We start from the raw sequence: 24,417 nt of genomic DNA on the forward strand, positions 1-24,417 counted from the left end.
GCTCCTCCTCGGTAAATCCTTTCCTGACTTCAAGCCAACTGAGGCTTTTCTTCCACAGGTTCCCATGGTCTTTCAGACATGCTGCCATTATCGAGCAATTATCATAGCACATCGTAACTTCTTCCACATCTGTTTTACCATCAGGCTTTTCTTTGAAGAGCTACAATTTTCTTTAACATTCCCAGTGCTATGCACAGAGCCTCATGTGCAATAGAGGCTGTATGTATGTATTGAAAGCATACATGAATGGGAACTTGAAATGTTAAATATTTTCCCATATTAATTAAAAAGTACTATGTACTGGGCGCCTGGGTGGCTCAGTTGGTTAAGCGACTGCCTTCGGCTCAGGTCATGATCCTGGAGTCCCTGGATCGAGTCCCGCATCGGGCTCCCTGCTCGGCAGGGAGTCTGCTTCTCCCTCTGACCCTCCCCCCTCTCATGTGCTCTCTCTCTCTCATTCTCTCTGTCTCAAATAAATAAATAAAATCTTTAAAAAAAAAAAAAAAGTACTAGGTACTAGGATGCCCTCTGGTGATTTTTTACACAGGTGAAAATGAACAACTAAAAAGAAATGCTGATCTTATGAAAGAAAAGTTGAAATTTCATGAACAGGTGAGTTTATATATTTTTATATTCAATCAAATGCCTGTAGACCATTTGTATTCTCAAATGAGAAGAAAAGGGGGGTTGTTCTCATTAATGAATACAGTCAAAATTTGGAGAGGAAATAAGTATGTGTATATGTGTGCCAGAATTTTTAACGAATAAAAATCTTTAAAGAAATAACAATTTGAATGACTCTAGTCTCTTTGCAGACTATAGTGCACTAGTATATCACTTGCCTTACGTTTTCTTTCCACCAAAAAGAAATGCAACTATTTTGCTACATATTTACATATTTAAATTATGTTAATAGAATTTTTACTCTAGAGTATACTCTATTTTTTTCAAAGACTTTATTTTTAAGTAATCTCTACACCCAACATGGGGCTCGAACCCACAACCCTGAGATGAAGAATCACACACTCCACTGACTGAGCCAGACAGGCAAACCTAGAGTATACTCTGTTAATTAGCACTTAAAATTTTTTTTATTATAAAATAAATGAATCATTAATCTTTCTGACTTGAGTAATCTGTGTACTTTTATTGCATCATCCAAATGAAAGGAGGATTTTATGTGGATTACCAATTATTTATCTCCCAAAGGCTACCATACCCTCTACTACTTTTTCTTTTCTTCCATGGGAACAACATATGGCAGCAATTATAAAACAGGTAACACAGTACCTAAACATAAAAAGTGCTCAGTAAATGTCAGTTCCCACTGCCCTTTGGGAGGTGTATTATGATAATTTTTTTCTCATCTCCCAGGAGCCAATATGTCAAACTCTGCCGCACCTAAGGTTTCCAAAACTCAAATTGGATCTTTATCAAACTTAGAACTTCAACTTGAAGGATCATTTCCAAATTCAATCTGGTCCCACACTTGAGATAATTTAAATATCTCTGGAATATATCCCACACTTTATTTTTCCTTTCCTTTATCCCTTTTCTTCTTTCCCATTCTTTCCGTATTTGCCTCTAAAGCTCAACTATACATATATATATATATATATAAGTTAGGGTATAATTGGGGCAGAGAGAGAAGGGGGAGAAATGTTTGCCTTCTTTCTCTTCTAAAATGTCAAGCCATAGAATATTGCTTTGCCTAGGATACTTTAGGAGTTTTCAAAGCGGTGGAGATTAAAGAGAAAATACCATAATCCAAGATTCAGAAGTTCTTAATTAGCAGCTGTTCAAAGCAAACTAAAGATGATCTCAATCCAATGAGAAGTCTCTAGTACAAAATGTCCAGGCACATCCAAAACATATGGAGAACCACTCTCTAGGAAAACACTCAGGAGGTACTCAATGGCCTTATCTGTAAGACTGGAAGAGGTTTTGTAACGTGTATACAGAGGATCCTTAAATTTTATAAAAACAAAACACAACATGGGGGTTTTCCCTCGCAATTTAAAGTTCCCAGAAGGCAAATGAAAAGAAGGCAACCAAGAATAATTTGTTGGGACTTGGTCCCCTTAGAAAGAGAAAAGAATTGGACTCCTCAGAGCTGACACAGGCTAAAGTTGGGGAGAAGAACCTAGTGTGGTACAGCCAGGCCCAAGCCCACATATTAAAATAACCTTTATGCCTAGAGGCTGGTGTGAAAATCCTGTCTTTCCAAATTAATGGACGCTTTCCACTTCAGTGATGGCATCTTCACGCGGCAAAATCAATGGGGAATGAAAACGTACATAGACTTGTCTCTTGTGGTTTCTCAGAGCAGCAAATGCTTAGTTGAGTCAGGAGTAGTTTAGGAAAGCCACTCTGTAGTTGCCCATCTAGAAATCTAGATACATGCATGTGAAAAGTGACAATTATGAGATTCACCTTTATATTCACCTGCCAAGCTTTAATCACAGCCAATGGTTAGATAGTTTGGCCATTCCTACAAGTTGCCAGGCGGGTTGAGTAGCACAAGTAGGTATCCACATATCTCCCCTTGAACTTATATAATCTCGGCACATGTACCTCCATGTTTAATTATGGACACCTAACCTCTTCAATACCACTGAATATCTGTTGAAAGCTGTGAACACTTTCTGAGCAAAATGCTCAATAGTACACATGTGTGTATATATAATATATATATGTCTAATTTTCATACAGTTCCAAAAAGTTAATGGATCTTCAAAAGCCCATTTACTGGGCCTAGGCTAGGAAACTTTTGACTTAAATAATTCATGTTGGCACTCTTATTCATTCAACAAATATTATCCAGAGATATACACTGGGAGTTGAGGATACAATGGTAAGTAAAAACCAAGTCCCTGCTTTTATGATGTTTAGTTTAGAAGCTTTTCTTGAACCTCTTGCCTTCATAAAGTACCTTTCCTAGTATCCTCTTTTACTTTTATTCTTGCTGCTTTCCTTTTTCCTGCCTACATCTTAGGCCTGTGAGTGGTTTCTTTATGTAGAAACATCTCTCTGGAAAAATTGTAAATTTTATCTTTAGGGGCTTTCTCTTCCAACACATTAGCACAATAATCACTTCTATGCTTCAGCAACCTAAGAAACCAATCACAGGCACCTGGTGAGAACTTCTCAACTCCCAAATTCATCTTTCTCTAGCCTCCTTCTCATAAAGCTAACCCTTACCATGGGTAGTACTTAACCTCCTTCTGGGAATTAGGGATGTATATATAATTTTCAGAAATAGAACTTCAGGCCACATTCAAAGGATTCATCCTATGTTACATTAAGCTTGCCAGTTATCGAACAGAACTTACTATTGGCTCTAAAGTATAGCTTTGGCTTTAATAGACATATTTTAATGCTATCATGGCATTTATTCGTTAACAATTAACAAAATATTTTGAGCATCTATGATATGTTAAACACTGCTGATGAGTATTCAGGAAGCAAAGATAAGAAGATGTTGTCTCTAGATGGTCTCTCTCTCCTTGGACCAGAAACTGATCCTTCTCAAAGCTGATTATTCAAGTGATAAGCAATATCTTTCCCCTCTAGATATGATTACTATTAAAAATTAACATAAACTTGGAGAACTTCACTTTTCTAATTAATGGAAGGTTGTGTGTGTCACATATGTAATTGAGGAATGAATATATATTTTAATCTTTAGGAATATAAGAATAATATTGCCAAACTTATGAGTGAAATGAAAATCAAAGAGGAGGGACATAAGATAGAAATAAGGAAACTTCATCAGGATATGCAGGAAAAAAGTAAGTTTTTTATTTTTAACTTAATAAATTCTAAGACATCATAAAATAATTTAAATGCATGTATAAACTTTTTTCAGTAATTGCCAGTTTTCTTGAATGAACATTGCCTTGATGCATTTTAAAGTTTTGTACCTTTCTATATATTTATGTGAAATAAATTATGACATTTCTAAACTGGATTTATGGTTTTTGTAATTACCATTACTTAATATGAAACAGGTAATGTCCTTATAAGATTACAGTGAAATGTATAATTAATAGCTTTGATATTTATATGGTCTGCATATGGAATATTATTTCAGTAATGAGATTTTCTTCCCTCACTAAAGCAAGTCTCATGAACTTATGTTGAGAGTTAACTGGTTTCATGAAAGTAATAGAAACTTTTCTTAGTATGGGCTTATACTTATGTACAATATATGCAAAAATTTACTGGAAATGGTAAGTCAGAATATAAACCTACATCTACAAACTGCTATAAGAAAGCATAGAAGAGGGCACCTGGGTGACTCAGTTGGTTAAGCAACTGCCTTTGGCTCAGGTCATGATCCTGGGGTCCCGGGATCGAGTCCCACATCGGGCTCCCTGCTCGGCAGGGAGTCTGCTTCTCCCTCTGACCCTATCCCCTCTCGTGTTCTCTCTCTCATTCTCTCTCGCTCGCTCTCACTCTCAAATAAATAAAATCTTTAAAAAAAAAAAAAAGAAAGCATAGAAGATAATCTTTGTGAACTTGAGTTAGCCACAACTTCTTGGAAAGAATTAAAAAGCACAAACAATAAAGGAAAAAAATTCTAAATTGAACTTTATCAAAATTACTAATTCTGTCCTTTAACACTGTTAAGTATGAGGCCCTGATCCCAAAGAATGAATATGGCTCAGATTCATTGGGGAAGATGGGAAAAAGAGTCTCTCAGCAGAGAGAAAATAAAAGCCAAGACAAATAGAGGGGGAGACATAGCACATTTTAGGGAATAATAGTCCATCTCCTACCTTTTCTTTGTGCCAAGGTTAGCAAGAGGAAAGCCAAAAACTGTGGCTAGAGCTGGATTCTTTGACCCCTTGAATTGTAGGATAAAAAATGGGAAGTGATTAAAGGTTTCTGAGAAGGTGATGGCCATACTTAGAGGTATGCTTTAGGAAGACTAACCGGGCAACAGTGTATAGCATGTAGGGACTTGTGATTGAGAGCCTGGACACAGAGTCCAAGTGAGCTTGAAACTAAGTAAGTAGTGAATTGGTCTTGGATGGAGAGCCCTTATTGGCAGGGCTTGTGGATGAATTGACTCTTTTCTCCCTAAAGTTGGAAATTCCCTTGAGGCTCCCATCCTGAATGACATGGTGTCATTAATAGGAATAAGAAAGTTGAGAAAAGAGGAAATTTGACGAAGCCTAGAGATGTGGTGTGAATATGACAGATGCCCAGTCATGTGGAATAGAGTTTAGCAGGGGTTTGATGTAGCTCTAAAATCATCCAGTAATTTGGAGTCCTCTGTACCTAGGAACCCAAGCTTTGTGTCCCTCTTTAACTACTAAGTCTCCTATTTATTCTCTCTCTATTACATATATATGTATATATAATATAAAATTGATGTTTAAGAATACAAATCAGTTTATTTGTTCAAAAGCACTTCACGGGTAATTTTTGTGTTTCAAGAATTTTGTCAGGGCTTGTCAAAAATATATAAAAGCTACCCTGCATATAAATGGTTTCTAAAATATTTTTATTAATAAAATTTACTTTCTTGTGGATTGTTTAAAATGCTAAAGATATACAAGTTTATAAGATTTTTGAAACATTAAGATGAATTAATTTTATTTACTTTTGTTCAGTTGAGTCAAATGAAGAAAAGCATAAAGAACTAATAGAGAAAAAGGAGGTGGAAATTTCAGAGTTAAATGCAAAGTTAAGAACTCAAGAAAAAGAAAAACAAAGTGAAATAATCAAATTACAGTTAGAGGTAAGTGTGTAAGAGTCTGCTAAATTTGAAGATGCATCCCTTAGTCTAGACTCGACTTTGTTGTTTTTTTTCATCACAGTGAGATAAATTTCAGTAGTTAAAACCCTGACACACACACACACACACACACACACACACAGGCTTACTCTCCATCACATGTAGTTCTCAAACATCTGATACAACTAGCTACCCTGCCTTTCAGCACTTGGCCTGAAGGTGGGACTCTTCAGTCATTCAAAAGGTCCTGGTTTCCACAGAGGGTACTGTTTCCTCTGAGACTGGAGACCTGTAGCTGAGTCTATGCAAGCTTCATTAGGTCTACCATCCCAACAGTGGAGAGAATGTTTCTAATCCTTAACATTTTTCTCTCCTCAGCAGAAACTGTGCAACTCTGCTTAACCAATTAGAAACTCCTTTGGCTTTATTAAAAAGAGACAAGTTGCTCCCTAATAAATGTGTGGAAAATGCTTACCGTATGGGCAGACAACCAGATTTTTTTTTTAATGTTAAAGGGACTTCAAATAGGGCATCTCAAAGGCTACAGTTCCAGTTCTAAGCACTAAAGCCCTTTCAGGAGTTTGTTTAACTAGATGTCAGAATCTCAAAGACATGGATGTTTGACAGTATATTTGTTCTTTTAAAATTTTTATCTAGATTCTACCCATCTCCACTTCCATCTTTCTCCCATTGCTTTTCCCCAGCCTGACTCCCACTTTACCTTGTGTTGCCAGAATTCACCAGCTTAGTTAGCTTACTATTCATGTTCATGAAAGTTTGGTATCTCTGGGGTGCTTGGTGAGGTCCAATGCTGAAATCCATATAACCTTTGAGCAAAGGGGGCTGATGCTGACTTGAGAGGCATTTGGCTGCTGCTACTTTCTCGGGTCAATGTGCCCACGACACATAGACGGGAAGGGCTGGGGAGCCAACTGAGATCCCGTAGGCCATGTTTCAAGACTTACCATCAACTTCTAATCCCTTTATTGAAAATGTGCATTTTGTTTGCCATTTGGCCCTGTCACTGGTCTAGCCCAAGTCTGTTGTTTACACTGATATACAGAACTTTTTGTTATTCATCTTCATTGTAACTATCCATTTACCTCCTTAAACCAGAACACAATCTCACTGAGTTTGTTTTTAGACCACAAAGAGGCTACACCGACCTCAACCTAAAGGGAAAAATTATAATGAAAGATTTTGTGGAACACCTGGGCAGTTGAGTCAGTTAAGCGTCTGCCTTCGGCTTAGGTCATGATCCCAGGGTCCTGGGATCGAGTCCCGCATTGGGCTCGCTGCTCAGTGGGGAACCTGCTTCTCCCTCTGCCTGCCAGTGCCCTTGTTTGTGTTCTGTCTGTCTCTCTGTGAGAATTTTTAAACCTGATTCAGTTTAATGTCAAACCAGTAAGAGTTTCAAACTAAATCAACAAAATTATATCCAAATTCTACTACTTGGCCTCAAAGAGTTTACAGCAGGGTATATGAGTTTTTACCCCATGACTGTTGACTATACTATGTTTTCTTTACAAAAGGACATCCATGGTAACATGAAAATATTTTTATCCATCTTTAAGTTAACTAGATTCCCAACCCTGGTTATCTAGATTCTCTACCTAATATCGTAACAAAAATTTTGTGCTGACTCTATCCCAGAATCTCTAAGGTACTGCCCAGGCATTTGGTACTTTTAAAAATCTCTCCAGGTAATTTTAACATGCAGCAAGGTTAATCCTGTTTGGGTGTTCTTTGCTCTTTCTTAAAACATTGTTTCTTATAGAAAGACTTCTCTATCTTATGTTAGACAGAGAATATACTTAAATTACAGATTATATGTTTAAAAATATAATAGATTATGCTTATTTATAGAAATAATTGTTTTTAAGTTGTTCAGCTAGAATGTTCTCAATAACTTTCTTTTTAAACTTGATTCAGTTTGATGCCAAACTAGCAAGAGTTCAAACTAAACCAAAATCATATCCAGATTCTACTGTTTTGCCACAGAGTATCTACAGAAGGGTATGTGAGATTTTCTTCCATAGCTATTGCTTAAGAAAATAAAGTTTCTTAGTGTGTTTCTACAAAAGCTGTCTAGTGTTTACTAACAAAATACTTAACAGTTTTTCTTAAAATATACCACACAATCAGAAAGATCTTTTGAATAATCTTTAAAAGTCATTTTCAGTTTGGGGTGACTGGGTGGCTCAGTTAAGCACCAGACTATTGGTTTCAGCTCAGGTCATGATCTCAGGGACATGAGATCGAGCCCTGCATTGGGCCATGTGCTCAGCATGGAGTCTGCTTGAGAGATTCTCTCTCTCCCTCTCTCTACCCCTCCCCACTGTGTGCACGCTCATTCTCTCTCTCTGTAAAATAAATAAAACTTTAAAAGTCACCTTCAATTTAAAGTAATAAATCTTAGCAGTAAATTAAAACATCAGAGAAGTCTTTGACTCTTTGGGCCATCTGAGGAATTCTGTAATATATTCTGAACTAGGGCTGACCTACTATTCTGAAGTTATTTAGGCACTCAGATAATAGATTTCTTTTTGTTCAACTCCTCTTTTATGGTTTATAACTTCAAGCTATATAGGGAGAAGGGAATGAACTAGAACAAATGGTACTAATACGTATTTTGGTATCCTTATTCCAGTTTTACCCCATAAGCTTCTAAAAATAAAATTATAAACCTTTCAAAATAAGCTGTCTTTTAAAATATCTACTTAAACCAGAAATGCAGTTTTTGCTGTTTTGTTGTTTCTTGTATTTAATCTTACTATTTCTGAATTGCAGTAACAAATTTCTTTCTGCTTTATTTAGAAGCTTCAACATCTGCAAGAAGAAAAAAACAAGGAGATTGCATTTCTTCGTAATACCATTCACGATTTAGAGCAACGCCTCTCCCTTGGCAAAGATCCTCCACTTAACCCTACTGGCAAAAGCTCTTACCTTAAGCGTAGACGGTTTTGAGTAGGACAGTAAATTCATTAGTTGCTACTTAATTTCTTTAAAAGAAGTTGAAAATTTGCTTGTCATTAATATACTGCCTAAACAATAACAATGAAAAAGAGAAAGCTTTAAACTTTTTAAATTGAGTTTATTTAAACAAATCCACATTTGTCCAATTGTGTACTACATTCTTGCTTAATAGTATTAACCATAAAGGAGTTCAGGCTTATAGGACTTAGTTTACCTACTGAACCATCATTGACTATGGAAATACTTTCTAAGCAATCAAGAAATAGACAACATTCTTTTATCTTTTCCATTACGACTTTCCAGACAGATTATCTCAAATTTAAGAATGTGATACAATGCTAGATAAGGAAAATAAGATATAAGGGCTTCATTCATATGTGATAGTAAAAATCAAGATACGACTCTTAGATATACAAAGCATAAATGGATATTTAAAAGGTAGTCCTAGCAAAATATTCATGTGTCAGTATTTCTGGAACTTTAAAGACAGAATTCACTGAGTTCTTTAAAGGTTTAGTCAGTTAAAAACATAAGATTAAAAAGACGAAGATAATATTTTTTTGAGAAATAAGTAAAGAAAAAAATGGAAAACATGTCTTTGTTGTTCTTTCTCCATTCTAAATTGCTAACTATCCAACAGAAACCCCTAGGTCATAGTTTACGTCTCTGTTCTCATTAAAGCAAGCAGAATGCTGGAAAAAGAAAAAGAAAAACATAACCAAATTCTGCAATCACCTTTGTAATAAAATAATGAAAATCTGGTTTGGGTCAAAATTTCTTGGCCTTAAATTTTAAAACTTGGAAGCCAGTATGATAGATTTCTCCATGTTTGTACAAATCCAATTCTTATTTTTGGGTCATTATTAATTAGGTGGCTTATAAAATGCTGGAAATGAAATTGTCTAGACTGACTTGGGGAGTGTGTCTTATTTAAGTATTTAGTATGGAGGTCATTTTCACATTTTGGCCTTATGTTTTCAGCTTCAACTGGCGCTGGCTTCTGTGGGCTGAAGCTGCTGACTTGCTTGTCAGGCAGCCGGAGGCAAACGTCACTGTCAAGATTCAATGACGTTCTCCTCTGCCCAAAGTCCCTGTCAGCTGCATAAAGAGGGGAGGGTTTCTTTACATTGTCAGGTGATTGCAGACCCTGTTTTTTCAAATATCAGATGTCGTCAGTGTCAGCAACAGCTGTTAGGGGCCAACCCTGAATCTTTAGGCAATTTGCAGAGTAATTGATTTATACATCCCTTTCATCAGAGCCTCCTCTGTGGAACAGAAAGTTGTAAACTTTCACTTCCTGCTGGCAGATCTCAGGTCTCTGGGTGGCCCTGTCTTTGGTGGTTCTTGTGCTTATGGTGGCGATGGAGGCCTCAAGGAGTGGGATGCTCAGCAGCATCTGGGGCTTCTGGTTGCTGATTCTCTGAAACCCCATCAATCCCATGATGCTGATGCTCATGGTTGTGATGATGACCATGGTGGTGGTGGTGGTGATGTGGCTGGGGAGCCTCAGTTGTGTTTCCCACAGTAGCCGAAGATACCATTTTACAGTGGTCTTCAGCTTCCAGGGTCTAGAACAAATTTATAACCATTTATCAACAAATGTATAGGTTTAGCAGGAGTGCACAAAAAGTGATTTGTAGAGCTAAAATATGTAAAATGCAAACCAGTTAATTAGGATTGAACTGGCTTTGTTTTTCTAGGGTCATATTAATGAGATAAAAATTTGATATCAGTTTCAACACCTAGACTTTCTATTAAAATTTGGTTCCCATCATACCTAATTATAAACTGCTTCTTGTGCAAAGTTTGCATTTAATCAAAGAATCCTCAAGCATCTTACAAGGAAATTAACATTAATGTTTTCCAAATAGATAAAATAGAGCATAAGATGATTAAAATTCAACAGTTCACCTAAGCTTATATACTGGTTAAATCAACAGCAGAATTCAAATTTTCCTAATCAAGAGCATTTCCTAAATTTTTAAGAATTCTGAAGAAGAATTTAAGAGAACATAAGGCTTAAAAAGAAAGCAAACCACTTACATCTGCAGAAACAAAGCTAAATAAACTGGTTAAAAGAACTTATATTGATCGCAGTAAAGTCAAATATCAAATCTTAGAAGCAGCTGAACTACATGGAACCTTTCACACCTGTGTCAATCCACCCTTCTATTCTAATTTAATGTTATATTCTGAAGCAAACTAATTTCTCTCTGATAATTCAAAAATGCCAATAAACTGCTCGAGATGAGTCATTTTTCATGCCTCAGCTTATGTCAGGAAATGTTTTGAACTTCACTAGTTTTGTTACTGTGTCCCTCCTGTCGAGCTGTGGGCGGCAAGGAGCACATTCCTGCGCATCTTCCGCTGAGCAAGAGGTTCCATTCTGCATCAATCTAGTTAATTTGCTGCAAGTCTTTATTATTTAGTGTGCCCATAAATCATAGGCTCAAAGCTTACAGATATAGCAGTGTCATATGAAACTTCTACCTAAAGTGATTTGTAAGTAAAGTTAGTGAGTCTTTGGTCTCTCAAACTGATCTTCTAAGTGTTATGGTTCGTTGTTTTGAAAAGTTAAAAATTCCACTGGATTTTTGCACACAACTATTCAATGGTACATATTTTGGTTATTTCTAAATTACTTTTGAGAATTCAATGCAATTTTTAAAGTTTGTATTCAAATTCCACTTAGTTAACATACAGTATAGTATTAGGTTCAGGTGTACAATATAGTGATTCAACACTTCCATACAACACCTGGTGCTCATCACGACAAATGAATTCCTTCATCCCCATCACCTATTTAACCCATCCCCCACACCCACCTCCCCTCTGGTAACCATCGGTTTGTTCTCTGTAGTTAAGAGTCTGTTTCTGCAACAAATGTTGGAGAGGTTATGGAGAAAGGGGAACCCTCTTACACTTGGTGGGAATGCAAGTTGGTACAGCCACTTTGGAAAACAGTGTGGAGGTGCCTCAAAAATTTAAAAATAGAGCTACCCTATGACCCAGCAATTGCACTCCTGGGTATTTACCCCAAAGACACAGATGTAGTGAAAAGAAGGGCCATATGCACCCCAATGTTCATAGCAGCAATGTCCTCAATAGCCAAACTGTGGAAAAAGCCGAGATGCCCTTCAACAGATGAATGGATAAACAAGATGTGGTCCATATATACAATGGAATATTACTCAGCCATCAGAAAGGATGAATACCCAACTTTTACATCAACATGGATGGGACTGGAAGAGATTATGCTAAGTGAAATAAGTCAAGCAGAGAAAGTCAATTATCATATAGTTTCACTTATTTGTGGAACATAAGGAATAGCATGGAGGACATTAGGAGAAGGAAGGGAAAAATGGCGGGGGAATTGGAGGGAGAGATGAACCATGAGAGACTATGGACTCTGAGAAACAAACAGGGTTTTAGAGGGGAGGGGGGAGGGGGGATTGGTTAGCCCTGTGATGGGTATTAAGGAGGGCACGTACTGCATGGAGCACTGGGTGTTATATGAAAACAATGAATCGTGGATCACCACATCAAAAACCAATGATGTATTGTATGGTGACTAACATAACATAATAAAATTAAAAAAAAAAAAAGTCTGTTTCTGATTCTTGGTTTGCCCCCCCATTTCTTTCTTTTTTTTTTTTTTGCTTTGTTTTTCATTTTATCTTATTTCTTTTTTTCCCTAAGTTTTTACTTAAATTCCAGCTAGTTAACATTCAGTAAAATATTAGTTTCAGGTATAGAAGTTAGTGATTCATCCCTTACATATAACACCCAGTGCTCATCACAAGTGCCCTCCTTAAAGCCCATCACTTGTTTAAACCATCCCATCCCCCCCACCTCCACTCCAGCAACCCCCAGTCTGTTTCTAAAATTAAGGATCTGTTTCTTGGTTTGCCTATCTTTTTTTTTCCCCATGTTCATTTGCTTTGTTTCTTAAATTTCACATATGAGTAAAATCATATGGTATTTGTCTTTCTCTGACTGACTTATTTCACTTAGCATAATACTCCCTAGCTCCATCCACATTGTTGCAAATGGCAAGATTTCATTCTTTTTTATGTCTGAGTAATATTCCATTATACACACACACACACACACCACATCTTCCTATCCATTCATCAATCAACAGACACTTGGGCCATTTCCATAATTTGGTTATTGTAGATAATGCTGCTATAAACTGGGGTGCATGTATCCTCTTGAATCAGTATTTTCATATTCTTTGGGTAAACACCCACTACTGCAATTCCTGGATCATAGGGTAGTTCTATTTTTAACTTTTTGAGGAAACTCCATACTGTTTTCCAGAGTGGCTGCACCAGTTTGTGTTCTCACCAACAATGTAAGAGGGTTCCCCTTTCTCCATATCCTCCCCCAAACCTGTTGTTTCTTGTGTTACTGATCTTAGCCATTCTGACAGGTATGAAGTGGTATCTCATGGTAGTTGTGATGTGTATTTCCCTGATGATCAGTGATGTTGAGCATCTCTTCATGTATCTGTTTGCCATCTATATGTCTTCTTTGGAAAAATGTCTATTCATGTGTTCTGCCCATTTTTTATTTGGATTATTTGGTGTTGAGTTTTAGAAGTTCTTTATATATTTTGGATACTAACCCTTTATCAGATATGTCATTTGCAAATATCTTCTCCCATTCCATAGGTTGCCTTTTAGTTTTGGTGATTATTTCCTTCACTTTTGAGAATTTAATACTATAAACAATTTGATAAACTTAGTAACAGTTTGATAATGTTTAAAATATACTACATAATGTTCTAAATGTTCAAAGATTGGTAGTAGTAGTCTAATTTCAAAAAGCCAATTACTATATTTTATTGATCCTACAATATATTTTTTTCACACTTTAATGTCTTTAAAATCAGAATGCATCCTACTGTTGGTGTTGTAACATTGTGTCCTACCTTAACTGACAGCATTTTTTTTAAGTAGTACATAAAATAATGTGTCATTTAATTGATGGCATCTAGGATACAATGAAATAGGAAAACTCCAATTTGCTTTGGCATATTAGATATATATATTATTCCTATTTACAGGTGGCTCATAAATTTTAAGCATGTTATGGGAACTGTTTCTGCCTTTGTTTCAATATAACTGGGTATATTTATAACTATTAGGCACTTGCAAAAATGCAAAATACTAAAATAATCCCAGAATGAGGAATCAATATAGCTAGCATTTATTAAGCACTTAGAAGTTAGACATTGAGTTAATACTTTATTTGCATTATCTCAGTCTCCCCCTCTTTAAAAGCAGTAGAATAAGCTTCATAGGATTATAATGAAGATTAAAATGTGAAAAATTATATAACTAGAGTAATTAACCTGTTGTGCTTCATAACAACTAAATTAGTTAATTAAATAATTTATTAAAAATTGAGATGGCTTTCTTTACACCTGGAAAAATCTGAAGGATGTATAGCTCACAAATAAAATTCAGAATTATTTTTAGGGGCGCCTGGGTGGCTCAGTCAGTTAGGCGTCTGCCTTTGGCTCAGGTCATGATCCCAGGGTCCTGGGATCAAGCCCCGCGTCAGGCTCTCTGCTCAGCGGGGAGCTTGCTTCTCCCTCTCCTTCTGCCTGCCGCTCTGCCTACTTGTGATCTCTCTCTCTGTTAAATAAATAAATAAAATCTTTTAAAAAAAGAATTATTTTTAAACCTGAGTTCAAATTTTGCCAATTTGCCCTATTAAGGAAAATCGTTTGGAATTATTTTCCTTTTCAACATGGGGGAGGTTCTAGTTAATATAAATTAAAATCAATTCTCATGACAAGGAAGAAATATTCTCACAGTTGTTAGGAGAGAAGTATCAGTAACGAGTAGAAAATCTATTCCATTCTGAAATAAACATGGTGATTCTGGCTACAGAACGGGCAGACAGTGTAAGGGCTTCATGGAAAAGCTGACAGTCTTACATCTTTGATAAATTAATTAGCTATCTGGGCCCCAATTCCATTTCAGGTAATGCCCATGAATAAGCTTTGCTATCAGTATGCTCCTGTGTGAACATATTCAGGATATTACAATAATGATATTTTATGTTAGCTGAATTCTTTGAGCACTTGGAACACATGCAATATCATTTGGTGGTATTTGAAATATGTGATCTATGCTGATTCTTGTTTTCAAAACTCCTTCTAGATAAAAGCAGCAATACGGATCTTGAAAAGATGTCTTACAGTATATGTTACATAATAGAAAGAATGTGTAATTATAAAAATTACCATTGTAGTTTATTTTTAGTATAACCAACAGAAACATTGATTAACTAATTGGTCTTGAAACGACACTAACTTATTTAGATAGCTCTTAAAAGATTTTCTCTTTTCTCCCAGTAAAAATAATTAAGAAAAATAAAATACCATGAGAGAGCAGTGTCCACATTTCTCTTTACAGTAAGTAATTTTAATGGCTTCTTCTACATATGGGAGAGTTAGAAAGGAGTAAGGCAAACCAAGATGGTATACAAGACGGCCACATCTGAAAAGAAAAGGACAAACACAGTATCATTACAATGTTTTCTGTATGGTGATCGTACATAAGCAGTTTGGGATAGGTACTGTTGGCTTAATGGTCTTGTAACAGAGACCCATCCATTCACAACTTCAGTAAATTTCCTTGAGTGGGGTCTCAGATGAGCTCCCTGGCACTGAATACCAGCTTAGGTCACAGCAAGACTACAGTGAATCTAACACTAGCATTTCAAAATGTTACAGATATGCCACTATTAATAATATCAAAACTACATAGTTTAGTCACTGTGACTTGGTCAAATACAATTTGGTAAGAGACATAAATTCTACCAATGCCCAAACCCCTGACTTATCTTAAATTGGGCTCTGCAAATCACATGAGGTTTTCATAACCACTATGGCAGCACAAATTCCACACAACACAAAAATCACAGCATAACAAAAAAGATCCTCACGTCTTGGCCAGTAACCCATTTATGTAAAAAATATATCTGATGCAACAAAAATGTCAGCATAAGGAAAGAAATGGAATTACAATACTTGGTGTTCCCAGAAATGGTGGGGTTGAAATGTCCTTCTTGCCACATTTTACCCAGGATATATAATATTATGTGAATATCAAAAAGCTACACTTTGCAACTATTTAAATTAGAAGTTCGCAGTCCAAAAAGAACATGTAATATTAAAAATATTTAGAGTAAGATGAAATAGAGCTTAGGCCTAAACAGAGTCTGGCTCACCATTTCTGGAGAGTCCAAAGAAAACAGAATCAACTAGTCATGTTGGTCATATCAAATAACATAAGCATTGAGGTTCCCTCAAAATACAAATGTTTTATTCACCCAAGGGATCAAAAGCAGATTTATGCAGATTAAACCTAAAAGATTAACACACTTTATAGTTCAGAAATTCAGGTATGTCGCTTTTAAACTATTAATCAGATTAGAGATAAGCAAGTGGTCTGCAAAGTATAGATATTCATCTGAAAAATTCTTAGGTTAGAATTGTACATGATATACGAATTGCTCCTTTCTTGGAATGCCAATCTACGGGGTGGATAAGTATAGTCAATTTTCGGTATTTCCCTACTAGAATGGTGAATTCTTTTGCACAAAAGAAAGTCATTTCAAAAACATTAAAACCAAACATTTTAATGTGCTCACTGAGTATCTGGTAACAAAACAAAAGATGTCTTATTTTAAATCACTTACTATTAAATTAAATGCAAAGCAGGTTATATTTTAATTTGGGGTGAGTGTGTGTATACACACCTGTCATATATGAGGAAGTCATCCTTTTTCCCATTTAACAGCATCCAGACATCTGTTTGGTTTTCTTCTTGTTGATAAACAGGAATATACTCTGAAACCTTATTTTTAAGATGCATATATTTTAATTGAGAAGAAAGTCCTTGATGATTAACAACAACATAAGAGATGTTCAAATATCCTTCTTTCTCCAGTTTTAATCGCAGGTCTTCCAATCTAAAATATTTAGGAAAAATACAAAAAAGGAATAATCTCATTTAATTTATTAGTGAATTCTCTCTCCTCGTTATTTTTTTACATGAAACTCTTTTACTATTTTTTACTTATATCTCTTCTTTATATTGTTGTAAAAAACTAAAAGTTACGTTTTGTCAGTATTTACCGAGCACTTGTGCTCAGTCAAAACCTTATGCTGACTGCACAAGCAATAGCTCATTTGGTCCTCAAATTAAGTGTATGGTTTTTAATCCATCTGACAGAGATGTACGGTTTTTACATCAAAGTGTATGGTTTTTAATCCATCTGACAGAGAATTCCACCCAATAAATACTTACTGAAGAACCTAACAAATATGTTTGTTATACATATAATTTATATATACATATACATAGATATGTTTGTGAAATGACACAAGACATTTGATGACAAGTCTAGCGTTGATTCTACTCCAGCAAAGCACTCGCATTTGCTTTTTCTATCAAAATAACTAACCCATTTGCAGGATTACATTTTAGAACATTTCATTACACAAGTAATACATATTTAGTAGCACATTATAAAATATAGGTCTACAAAATGAAGAAAATTTTTCTATAATCCCAGGAAAACCGCTATATATATTTTGGTATATATCCTCCTAGTATACTTTCTTCTAACATGTTTTATGCAAACGTATAGTTTTTCTAAAGATGTGATTTCATAAACACATCTTTTCCATTTCTATGTTTCTTTTATGTACGTACGTATGTGTTCGATAGCTTCCCCCTTGGGAAGTCCTAGAGCACAGAACGGCTCTCACCTGGATGCCTGCAGAATGCACAGGTATCAGCTGGCTTGAAGAAGGGCCACCACGGTCACCGAACCACTTGAGTTCCGCATTGGATTTTGATCTCCTATGCTCCAGGCTGGAGGCTGCTTACAGAAGGAGCTTTGTTCCTGGCTCTCTGCTCCTCCCCATGGGAGAAGACAGAGAGCCAGGGCAAGCCCCAGGCTTCTCCACATTGCTGGGCTTGTCCTGTAACAGAGGAAACCTTGCTGTCATCTTCACAGGCGACCTCACAGTCATAAGCAGGAATTTCTATAAATCCAGCCAGTACCGTTCCCCTTCCTGTCAGGAACTAGCCCGGGGATTCTATCCCAGTGTTGCTGGGCTCATTATGTTCGGCCTCCCCGCACCAAATCTTCCCAGAACAGGTTCAAAAATCAGCCAGAGGCAGGGGAGTGGTCAAACCATCTCTTAACTACCTGGCTTGGCAAGAAACTTCAGGAAGCATGCTGTGGAGATCCGCCTGAACAGGCAGCCAACTACTTGTCTAGAACCTATAAAGGTTGAGAAAAATGTTGAGACTGTGGCCTCTATAACCAAGTAACATTCTGCAAACATATTTTTGTTTTTATTTGAGATGCGGGGCGCCTGGGGGTTAAGGGTCTGCCTTCAGCTCAGGTCCTGATCCCGGAGTCCTGGGATGGCGCCCCAATCAGATCGGGCTCCCAGCTCAGCGGGAAGCCTGCTTCTCCCTCTGCCCCTCCCCCATCTCACGCATGCTCTCCCTCTCTCTCTCTCTCTCTCTCACTCTCAAATAAGTTCTGACTGCTGCTTTCCACCCTCCACCAACCTAAGAAAGGAAAGGGTAAGTAGGGGATTCTGCACAGAAAGGAAAAGAGCCAGCATGAAAAGAGAACCCAGGAAGAAAGGAGGTAGCAGTGAGAGCACAGGTGGGGCCCTCAGCTCTGCAGGTTCAAGCATCCTGTATTTCGGAGTCTCCTGGCTTTGGCTCTCTTTTGTTCCTCTTACCCTTTAAAGTCTAGCTCTATGTTAACAATAAAGGATTTGAATCTTTTCAGGTATAAAACCGCCTGCCAAAATGTTACTATCACATCTGAGGTACATATGACCAAAGGAAAAACTCTGACCAAGGAGAAATGTCACAAATCGCTGTCCCTCTACCAAACTCACTGCAGTTTACACTCCATCTATGGACTGGCTATCATGACTTTCAAGAGGTTTCTGTGACTAGATGGCATGCTCTTGGGGAAAAAGATGCCCCCCCTCTGAGTAGAAAAGCTCAGTATCTGACCAGAAATATCCCCAAACTAAGGCTAACTCTCCTAGCAGAGAGGTACACATAAAACAAGGGATCTGTAAAGAGGTGGTAAAAATAAGGAACACATTCAGCAGAGACGAGCAGTAAAAGAAAAATCCACCCAGGAACAGGCTTATTCTGATACAAAGTCTGTGCAGAGAGATCAGGACAACATTCTCGAACTGGGAAGTTGGCACACTTTCAGGCACTAATCTGGGATAAGAAAGTAAAAATACATTTGGGGGAGGTAGGGAAGGGAAAGAGGGTGGGGGGCAGCAAATGATAAATTACCTAGAGTGAGCCCAGAATTAAGATGAGTGTAGAAAAGCTAGAATCAGATTGACTGGGGCTCTGGTGCACTGGATAGATAGAATTTTTAAAAACCGGACTATCTTTCACATCATTTAATACCACAAAATTCCTACCTATATAGGGTATATTGGTAAGAGCCTAACTAAAAGAGAGGGAAATTAAATGATTGATTAAGGCCATCCCAACTATTCTAATATTTTTAAGATTCTAATATTTAAAAACAGAGGCTGTATCTGGACTAAATCTAGGGCATTTCTTTAGAATGGCATTTATACTGAGGGCACAATGACCCTTATTATAGCTACCACTCACTGAGCATTTATAGAACTCTACACGGGTGGTGCTAAGCACTTCTCTGTCAGCTAATCCTTACAACTATGTGACCGTCACCCCCTTCTGCAGCTCAGGAAACCTTGGCTGAGAGAGAGTTAGGCATCTTGCCCAAGTCCACACAGGTGGCAAATCACAAAAGAGACTGGATTCAAACCAGTTCTGCTAAATCCAAAACATGACCTCTTAGCTATTAGATAGATTACCTCTAACAATTACAGTAGCCAGGGTTTTATTTGTTTATGCCCGAGTATGGCAAAGAGAACATCAAAATAATTCAAGCTGTTTTGTTTCTTACCAGACTGGAGGGAGACCCCCTACTTTCTAGAATATAATTTCAGTAATTACAGAACTTCAGCATAAATTCAGCACTTGGTATCCTCACTTCACCATATACATACCCTTTCAAGGGGCTAAATAGTAAATATAAAGGAAAAGACTTTTTCCCTCATTTAGTTTTTTGGTGAAAAAAGACATAAAGCCATTGGCAGAGGGTAGTGGATTATGGAGTTCTCACACATTTTCTTCTACTATATAATCAATAGGCTGTTCAACTTTTTTTCTTAAGATCTTTTTTGCATAATAAACATTTGATTATAATTATAGCTATCAGATAGCTGTGTAAAAACAATGAAGATAAATAACTCAACTGGAATTATTGGAAGCTGTTGAAAGTAGTTGTAAATTTCACTAATCCCACCACTTTTCAATTAGGGAAATTAGATTTTTGGCCACATGCAGACTTACTTCTGTTTTAAATTCCCCATTAAGAGGCAAAATATGCAGAAACTTTTTCCCTGAACTTCAGGCTGGCATCTGAGGGTCCTTCCTCATTCACCTGAAAGTATCCGCTCACCTTGTACACTGCAAAACCTTGCATCTCACCACAGGCCACCTGGGTTTTAACTCTTTGAAGGGCGACCACTTCCGCACAGTTGACAGACCCTGCTACCCCCACCCCAGCTCTTGCATTGTGTTTTGTTGTGTTGTGTTTTCTGAAACTGTTCACAGTATCCCAGGACATTTCTATAGCCCTGCAGATTGGCCATTTCTCAGTCTCGGCCCTTCAAACCCAGGGGCTGATTTTTCCTGAGAGTTCTCACTCTGCATTTCAGTGGGAGATAGTTAAGCTTGAACACGCAGTATCGCCCATATAACAACACAACTCTTTGCAGAGTCATGGCGTTGGATTTCTCCAGCCTCCTCTGCTCCCATCTTTGTCCTGCGGACAGGGCGGAAATCAGCAAGGACTGCCTCAGGCGGGGCAGAACCTCACCTGCCCCACCCAATTCCACACTCTTCTGTTCTCTTTCTTTTGTATTTTTTTTATTATTATTTTATTTACCCATCTCCCTTTTTAAAACTCTATGCTAAGGACAGAAACATTTTATCAGACTTGAAATCAAATTATTTACCAAGCTCTAAAAGAATCAAGTTTGAATCAAATATTGGAAAACACAAAGTTCCTACTTACCCAACCCCTTCCCAGCAGCCTGCGTCCTCTCTCTTTGCTCAGCTCTGCAGCTCCTCACAGCCAGAAGCCCTGATATTTATAGTCCTGTTGTTTACCTCTCTCCAGCCATAGTCCAAAGTTCATTGCCCACTCTGACTGTGACCTTGCAAGCTGAGCAAACCCTTGAACTGATCATTATAAACCAAAAAAAGTAGCAAGGGCTGCCAAGCATAAAATGGGGAGAAAGGGGTTTTTTCGCAATTACTGATTTATTCCCTATCCTTTTTAGTCACCCCAGTATCTAGGATTTAATGGTACAGTCGGGGGTGGGAGGCAGGGCTAAGGGTAAAAGGGCCTCCAAGTCATGTTCTTTTTCAAACTATCATAGGGAAAAACATTTGCTGAGCCAGCAAGTGAAACTGCAGCTTTTTAAAAAAGAAAAAAAAAATGGGTGGTTATTTTTTTTTTCCTTCTGCTCTGTTGTGGCCAGGTTAGCCCAACCCAGACTGTGTGAGCTTTCTCAGAAAAGTCACCTGCTGTTTCAGAACTTTCTGGTCTCCTGTGGTTACAAACCTGCTTGGATTGTTTTGCTATGTTTAAAACTTGGATCTGTGTGGGATCTCACAGGACCTCTGTGTGGTCATTGAAGGAAAGGAACGAGAAACTAGGCCTCCTAGCTGCGGGAAACCAAGCCTCATATTCTCATCACAGATGTCCTACTCCTTGGAAGGCCTATGTATTCCACAGAATTTTTTAAGAATTGAATGTGAAATATTTACAAAAATAAGTAGCATATAAATAAAAGTTTCTAGTGGTAGTAGTTGGACATGGAAAAGGGTATAGCAATTTCAAATTTTTCACAAATTAAATGAAAATTCTTATTCTTTCAGAAAGGGGTGAATTCTTTCTACTAACTGCTGCATGTGAGCACGCCATGGTATATAAAGTGAGGAGCGCTGTCAAATGATGTCATCCCTGGATAGTGACGGCTTTCAAGTAAGCCTTGCTTTGACTATGAATGCATTTTGTCCAAACAAACCCCTATTGACTGTTGTGTGCTGGGTACGTTGTATCACGTGACCGTAAATACAAAGAGGCTCAGATGTTAGCCTTCCCACAAAGAAACAGAATTAGAAGCTTGACTTTTGAAAGCCAAAATCTGGGTACTCACACGAAGCAGTAGGTACTAATCATTTTGGGTTCCAGATCCCTTTGAGAAATACTTAATTTCTCCCCAGGGGGAAAAAAAAAATTGCAAATATACAAACTCACTTTTTGAAAGAATCTTGTGAAAAATCTTTGTATAAAGCAGATAGTCCCCTGGTAGCTCATTTCCCAAATTATAGGAATAGTCATCTTGGGTCTGTCTGCAGCAGGAAATCCAGTATTTCCTCATCACTCCTTTCCTTACAAGTGGCTTAGCAGCTGTCTCCTGCCCCAAAAGTTTCCCCCCACGAAGTGTGCATCTAGCTGCAAAGCAAAGGACCCAGGATTGTGTGTGTTCAGGCCAGTGTGTGTCTAAAACCCCGGGAGGCAAAAGGAGAAGATGGGGAGCTTCTGCTATCTGAGGAGAAGCCATTCTTAACGGCCTCTTCTGTGCCAGGCAACCTGCGACCAGTCAGCATTTTTAAGAAAGCAGAATATTCAAACAAATCTTTATTTGATGTTAAATCCAATTCCATTAAGTCAAATGAAATCAAACAAACATTTATTAGGCGTTTGTGATAGGCACAATTCCCTTGTCCTCAAGGATCTCAAAATCTAATACAATAGACGCACAAGTAAGCAGAAAAAGAAAACAAAAACAAAAACAAAAAAACAAAAAACACTATAAAGTGTGATTATGTCCTACGGGCTACATGCACAAGGTTCTGTTGGAAACTTGGAAATGAAAAAAGGAGTATCTTAACCCAGCCTAGAGATAGGGCCAGCACACTAGATTAGTATACTTCAAGCAAGTTCAACAGGCACGTTCTTAGATTTTACCCTCTACTTCAGAGCACCCAGCAAATCTGACCACAGCACTGTTTAGAAAGCTTTTTTGTTCCAATTTGTATGAATGATTAAAATCTCCTGACCAGGGCGCCTGGGTGGCTCAGTTGGTTAAGCTACTGCCTTCAGCTCAGGTCATGATCCTGGAGTCCCGGGATCGAGTCCCGCATCGGGCTCCCTGCTCGGCAGGGGGTCTGCTTCTCCCTCTGCCCTCTTCCCTCTCGTGCTCTCTGTCTCTCATTCTCTCTCTCTCAAATAATAAATAAATAAAATCTTTAAAAAAAAAAAAAATCTCCTGACCAGTTGCTCCAGCCACACCACACAATCGAACATTAAGATCATTGACTGTAGGGGCGCCAGGGTGGCTCAGTCGTTAAGCATCTGCCTTCGGCTCAGGTCATGATCCTGGGGTCCTGGGATCGAGCCCCGTGTCAGGCTCCCTGCTCAGTGGGAAGCCTTCTTCTCCCTCTCCCACTCCCCCTGCTTGTGTTCCCTCTCTCGCTGTGTCTCTCTCTATCAAATAAATAAATAAAATCTTTAAAAAAAAAAAGATCATTGACTGTATTCTTGCACGTTCAGCTTCATCCTAATGATCTCGTCTCTTAAGGCTTCCAACCCTGAAGCCAAGAACTTTCTTCATACGGTCTCATTTCTTCCCCAATCTTATTATTTGTCCCCAGAATGTTTATGCATTTATTTAAGCCATGTTTGTAATAAGCATGCTCACTGTTTTATAGGTAGAAGATAATTTCCATGGAGGATAGAATCTGAGTCCAAGATATACTTAAAAGAGAGATGAGCTATGAATATGATTTTATAAATCAGTTTATTAGCTATAGCAGTTGATCATACGGCATTGATCCATTAACATTTATAAAACACTGACGTCTCAAAATATTAGAAAGTGAAAGACTGCTATTACTGTGTAAAATATTAGTTCCCTTAGCTTGGTTGTTAGGTGGTGTTTTACATGCAAAGGGAAATGAAGACCCTTCCCAGTATTGGGGGAAATAGCACCTATTGAGCTGAATGAATCTTCCTTTCCCTTGCATGTATAAGAAGGTGCCCTAGACTTTATCTTCTGCATTGTTCCAAATATAATATTGTTTGAGCATCCATGTTGAAAGATAAGCCACTGAGTGTGGAAGAGATGTCTGGGAAAAAGCAAGATGTTTTCAAAGGAAATGAGATAAATGAGAACAGTGGTCAGAAGAAAGCATAGAAACAGCAGCTTTGGTTACGTAAGGACGAACCTGATCCTTTGAGATCCATATGAAACTGAACTATGCTTTGACGGGAGCTTCTCTTCAGGCTCACAAGTTTACAGATCTGAGAACTGTTTGGTATATGAAACACAAATCGTTAGGGAGGTACAGTGCCAAATTTCATGTGGGACTGAGCACATTCGGAGAGTAATAAACACCAGACAAATTTTGCTTGAAATAGGATGTTATTGTCCCGCATCGGGCTCCCTGCTCAGCAGGGAGTCTGCTTCTCCCTCTGACCCTCCTCCCTCTCATGCTCTCTGT

General features: G+C 37.7%; 1 protein-coding gene and 1 pseudogene across 2 annotated transcripts in view; one reads left to right on the forward strand and one right to left on the reverse strand.

The window, feature by feature from the left end:
• Positions 1-8,713, forward strand: part of LOC118006380 (coiled-coil domain-containing protein 152-like) — a 31,541-nt gene extending 22,828 nt beyond the window's left edge. Inside the window, exons 5-9 of the mRNA XM_034999003.1 lie at positions 548-612; positions 3,689-3,791; positions 5,622-5,749; positions 7,679-7,762; positions 8,564-8,713. Of these exons, the coding sequence (XP_034854894.1) occupies positions 548-612; positions 3,689-3,791; positions 5,622-5,749; positions 7,679-7,762; positions 8,564-8,713 (530 nt within the window). The remainder of the gene's footprint in view (positions 1-547; positions 613-3,688; positions 3,792-5,621; positions 5,750-7,678; positions 7,763-8,563) is intronic.
• A 106-nt stretch (positions 8,714-8,819) lies between these two features.
• LOC118006434 lies at positions 8,820-21,173 on the reverse strand (annotated as a pseudogene). The gene is made up of 6 exons (XR_004678071.1): positions 20,918-21,173; positions 17,963-18,037; positions 17,517-17,732; positions 16,502-16,714; positions 15,120-15,237; positions 8,820-10,290 (listed from the first exon to the last, which is right to left on the reverse strand). The product of XR_004678071.1 is annotated as a selenoprotein P-like (transcript).
• Positions 21,174-24,417: the final 3,244 nt, after the last annotated feature.

Source organism: Mirounga leonina, unplaced genomic scaffold (genome assembly GCF_011800145.1).
Source record: "Mirounga leonina isolate KUSES-001 unplaced genomic scaffold, KU_Mleo_1.0 Mir_96, whole genome shotgun sequence".
Taxonomy (NCBI): domain Eukaryota; kingdom Metazoa; phylum Chordata; class Mammalia; order Carnivora; family Phocidae; genus Mirounga; species Mirounga leonina.